At 40.2% G+C, this 4891-nt stretch overlaps 1 protein-coding gene across 1 annotated transcript in view; it reads left to right on the top strand.

The window, feature by feature from the left end:
- The window catches only part of LOC106526876 (storkhead-box protein 2), a gene marked incomplete at its 5' end in the record, with an annotated part of 23218 nt that overhangs the window by 10454 nt on the left and 7873 nt on the right, over positions 1-4891 (top strand). The window contains 1 exon segment of the mRNA XM_014021591.1: positions 851-1003. Coding sequence (XP_013877045.1) covers positions 851-1003 — 153 coding nt within the window.

A 4891-nucleotide genomic window follows, 5' to 3' on the forward strand; every position in this document is an offset into this window, starting at 1 on the left:
CAGAAACTGTTAAAGAAAACTACCAAAATAAGGTCAGTTAAATGAACCGTATTCCTCCGAACTTTAATTCCTAAAGGTTTGCTTTTTATGTTTTGATGTTGAATCCACTTTTGTGATGACAATTTTGGGTGTACTGTTTTTTTTTATGTTGGGGGTGTGGCTTATAGTCCGGTGCGGCTTGTATGTTAACGTTCGTGGGTTTTTTAAAAAAAAATGGCAGTTGGACTTATAGTCCAAAAAAAACGGTAATTTTACTTGAAGCACTGGTTATAACATCCACTTTATTTTGATGTTGAATATTTGAGAAATGGTTTTGTTGTTGAAACTGTTTTGCAATATAAACATTCTTTTGTACTTCTGTTATGTTCATTTGCACTACAGCAAAAATACTGGGGTTGATTAAGATTACAGTTTACTGAAAAATAAATGTTCTAAAAATTACATTGTCTTTGCTTTTTATGATAATTTTCTACCACAATATATATACTGTTACCACGAAGGGATTCAATTTATACCATGATATGAATTTGAGGTCATACCGCCCAGCCCTAGGTTATTACTAGCTTACCAAAGAGTGAGTTAGTTGATGCCACCAGCCTCGTTTAGCTGGGCTGTGATGGGTTGACTGGCTAAAGCCTTTTTTCTGCCTAAATCCCCCAGAATGCCTTGCGGTTCTCAATTGGAGTTCTGTGAAATTATCAACATTCTGACATATATTTATTTTAATTGAACAAGTTTGTTGCGATATTGTTTTATCGCCCAGGCAGCCCTAGCATCTGCACACAAAACATTTTTTAGGTCACAGTGTAATTTAATTTTACTTCTTACTAAATTTTACTTCTTTTCACAGGTGATGTATCCCCTATCAGCATGTCACCCATCAGTCAATCCCAATTTATCCCTCTGGGAGATGTTTTGCTATTGGCAATCTCTGCTATCAACTCTGCCCATAAACCAGTCACTCAGGAAGCCCTAATGGAACACCTGAAGACATGTTTTCCAGGTAAACCCAGCAACAATCAACACCGTTTGTCTTTTTGTGATTTAATTTGAAACTGTGTTATTAATTAAGGTAAACCCAGACCAAGACATGGGAATCTAAACAGAATTTCATTAGGGGGCAAACTTACACATAAGTCAGCACAGCACCAATAACATCCTAATGTTGATTAATGTTGATTATCGTGTGTGCATGGAGGATTTAACATTATTATTTTATGGTTTGCAAGTAATCCAACAACGAATTACCTAAATTCACTGTATGATAAAATAGGATTTGCTTAACAATTGGTAATAAAAGAAAAATGCACTAAAGCTTGAACACAGACCTGATGAATGTCCTGATGAATCTCAGTAATCCAGGTAAAAAATCAAAAGGAAAAAAATAGTATAGGTCTTCTGGACGGGTTCTTCTCTAATGAAACGTTTCGTCTCTCCTCCAAGAGACTTCTTCAGTCTGAGAGTTTCAGGCAAAATTCAGGCTTTTGAGTCCTGCCTCCAGGTGACTGACACTCACATCACATGGCTATCGTTCACACCTAATTAACACCTATTGTTAACAGGGGGTGGAGTGATACTGGCAATGGCAGCGCTGTAGGAGGGGGACAACCGAAAACGGAAGCCCCCACCTCTGTTTAATGATGGACGGTCTTTCTTCACAAAAATGGCTTCTTTTACTCCTCTCTCAAACCAACGTTCCTCTCTATCAAGAATGAGAACATCCTCATCTCTGAAAGAGTGACCGCTGGCCTGTAAATGAGTGAAAACTGCAGAGTTCTGGCCATTAGATGTAGCTCGTCCGTGTTGGGACATTCTTTTGAACAGTGGCTGCTTTGTTTCCCCGATGTATAACTGGTYGCAGTCCTCCTGGCACTTAACAGCATATACAACATTGCTCTGTTTGTGCCGGGGCACCGGATCTTTGGGGTGAACCAGCCTTTGCTGTAATGTGTTTTGGGGTTTGAAAGCCACTGGGACATCATGTTTAGAAAATAAACATCTCAGTTTCTCCGAAACACCCGCAACATACGGAATAACCACTGGTTTGGGTCTGGGTTTGGGGTCTTCATTTTCACCTGAAGGTTGCATGGAATCCTGTCTGTGTTTCCTGTCTGCTTTCAGGAAAGCCCAGTCAGGATAACCACACTGCTCCAGGGCCTGTCGTGTGTGTGATTTCTCTTTCTCCCTGGCTCCTGGGTTTGTAGGGACACTGTCTGCTCTGTGGTACAGAGTCCTGATCACTCCTAACTTGTGTTCCAGTGGGTGGTGGGAGTCAAAACGCAAATATTGGTCTGTGTGGGTGGGCTTACGATACACGCCAGTTTCCAACCGTCCTTCATCCGAAACCGAGACATCGCAATCCATGAACGCCAACCTGCCATTTTTTTACATCCTCTCGTGTGAACTTAATATATTCATCCACAGAGTTGATGTGATCAGTGAAATGTTGGACTTCCTGGGCTTTCATTTTAACTCAGGTGTCGTCAACATATCTGAACCAATGGCTTGGTGGCACCCCTGAAAAGGACATCAAGGCTCTCTTTTCCACTTCCTCCATGTACAGGTTTGCAACAATAGGAGAAACTGGGGATCCCATGGCACACCCATGTTTCTGCCTATAATATTGCCCCCCGTACGTGAAGTAGGTTGATTCCAGGCACAGTTTGAGGAGTTGGCACACTTGTTCTGTGGAATAAGTGTACAGACAATAATATTATCAAAAGTTAGCCTTAGTTCAGTTTGCATGTCAGTCTTAAGGTTGTGAAGCCAGTTGAAGGCCCTGAAAAAACATGAAAGGAACTGAAAGACAACTTTATTTAAAGCTAGGGCCGGGCAATATATCTGAAAAATGTATCACATTTTCATATAAATTTCATATCAGTCACTATAATTGATTAGTTTTTCATTTTACTCACTTTAAATTAGGACCAGGTGACAAAAGCCTGAATTCAAATATGTTTCTTTTAAAGGAGAAATCAAATCAAATTTCCAAAAACTGATATTGTGTGAATGTCATTTAGTAAAACGTTTGCATAAAACATTCTAGGCATCCTTTTTTCAAACCTATTGTTTAAATAACTTCTTTTTCACGTTTTTATCTCTAAATGCCAAAGTGCAGTGATTTTTGGGGTGGCGTTACTGTCCTAGGTGATAACATATTGTGCCACCACTACCTTACAAACAACAGTGAAGAACCTACTACCTGCTCACTGTTATCATTTAAAATGGAAGCAGAAGATTTTTTTGAGTTTGAATAAATGCTAGAACACTTTGTGGGAGTAAAGGATATACAACCATACCAGTATGAACCTGAACCAACAGCTGGATCTCAGAATTCAGATGACAATGCTTCAGATTCTGATGAGGAGGAGGATCATTCCCTACATGACAACAAGCCTAATAACGGAGTTGGGAACGTGGCATGATAAGAGCAGGTTACCCCCAGAACATTGTGATTTTTAATATACAGCAGGGCTATTCAACTAAACTGCTCCAGGGGCCACAGTTACTGCAGGTCAACAGCTCAGGGGCCCAACATCTATCAATTAAAGTTATTATGTAAATAAACCAAGTGTTACAAAGATCTGTTACCTTTGAGATAGTTTATTTTGCTGTGTTTAATCATGAGTACAACATACAGAACCCTATGTAATAAAAGTAGTGATGATAAAACAATATCAAAAACAATAACACTAACACATACTATTTTTACATCTCTGACTTGCCAAATTTTTAAACGAATTTTATTTTCACTTTCATAGTTTTATCTTCAACTGCTTGTAGTTTTAACTGTCTTGGATGTTCACAGAAATGTATTTACCAGGTTCTAGACAAGATTCTGATGTTTCTGTACATACCAAACATGTCTATGTCTAACTAAAATAACTTATTGGAGTTATAATGTAAAACTGGGGGGTTTGGGTTTAAGAAATGAGTGAACCATTTGGAGGGCCGAGCTTTGGATAGCCCTGTAGTAAACTATAGTGTGAAACACAGCAAAATGTTTTAGTTTTATTAAGTAGGCCCCTTTTGCTCAGATTACAGTTCTTTCAATCAGCTTCATGAGGTAATAATAGATATTTCGCCAATAGTTACTGCCTTACTTACCTTTGATTGTATTTCCATTCAGAATTTATTGCCTTTTAATCTAATTCATGTTTCTGTAGCATGTGTTCCTTCACTCAGGATGACTTCAGTATTTAATTACAATGAAGAGAATAAGAATAGGATCCTTGACAGGACAGGACGACATGAAATCATTGCATGAAAAGTGGGATGTTTGTCCCTGTTCAGACGTGTTCGGTGTGAACGGACATCTGTTGACAAGCAGCCAAAAACTGATGTCAGGAATTGTTGCTCAAGACGCGTTTGGTGGGAGCCCGGCTGATTGTGGGAACCCGGTTGATGGTGGGAACCCGGCTGATGGTGGGAACCCGGCTGATTGTGGGAACCCGGCTGATGGTGGACGTGCCTCTAGGGGTCTTGCGGCGCGTGAAGTCCATTTAGCGCGGCGCGCAAGGAAGCGGAAGGTCGTGGTAGAGCTTTTTCCGTGCACACGGTGCGTCCAAAGTAGCCGACGCTGGTGTTCAAAAACCTGAACTTTTGCTGCTCAGCGCACCGCGTCAGCCAATCAGAGAGACTCATTTTTCCACGTGATGGTTTCCTGAATGTTGCCCACAAACAGATGGACAGGAGCTCTTTATAGCTGAAATTGACCGTCTGCAGTTTGTTTTCTGGCAGGAGATATCAGCACCGATTGTGGGTCAGCAACTCGTTCAACAGATGGTTGAAATATGATTAGATAGCTTTATATAAATACTGTGTAGGGATCACCTACTGGAAGCTGTGCAGCCAGGAGAAAAGGTATAAAATGAAGAGGACAGATATAATA

This window comes from Austrofundulus limnaeus, unplaced genomic scaffold (genome assembly GCF_001266775.1).
Source record: "Austrofundulus limnaeus strain Quisiro unplaced genomic scaffold, Austrofundulus_limnaeus-1.0 Scaffold298, whole genome shotgun sequence".
Lineage (NCBI taxonomy): Eukaryota > Metazoa > Chordata > Actinopteri > Cyprinodontiformes > Rivulidae > Austrofundulus > Austrofundulus limnaeus.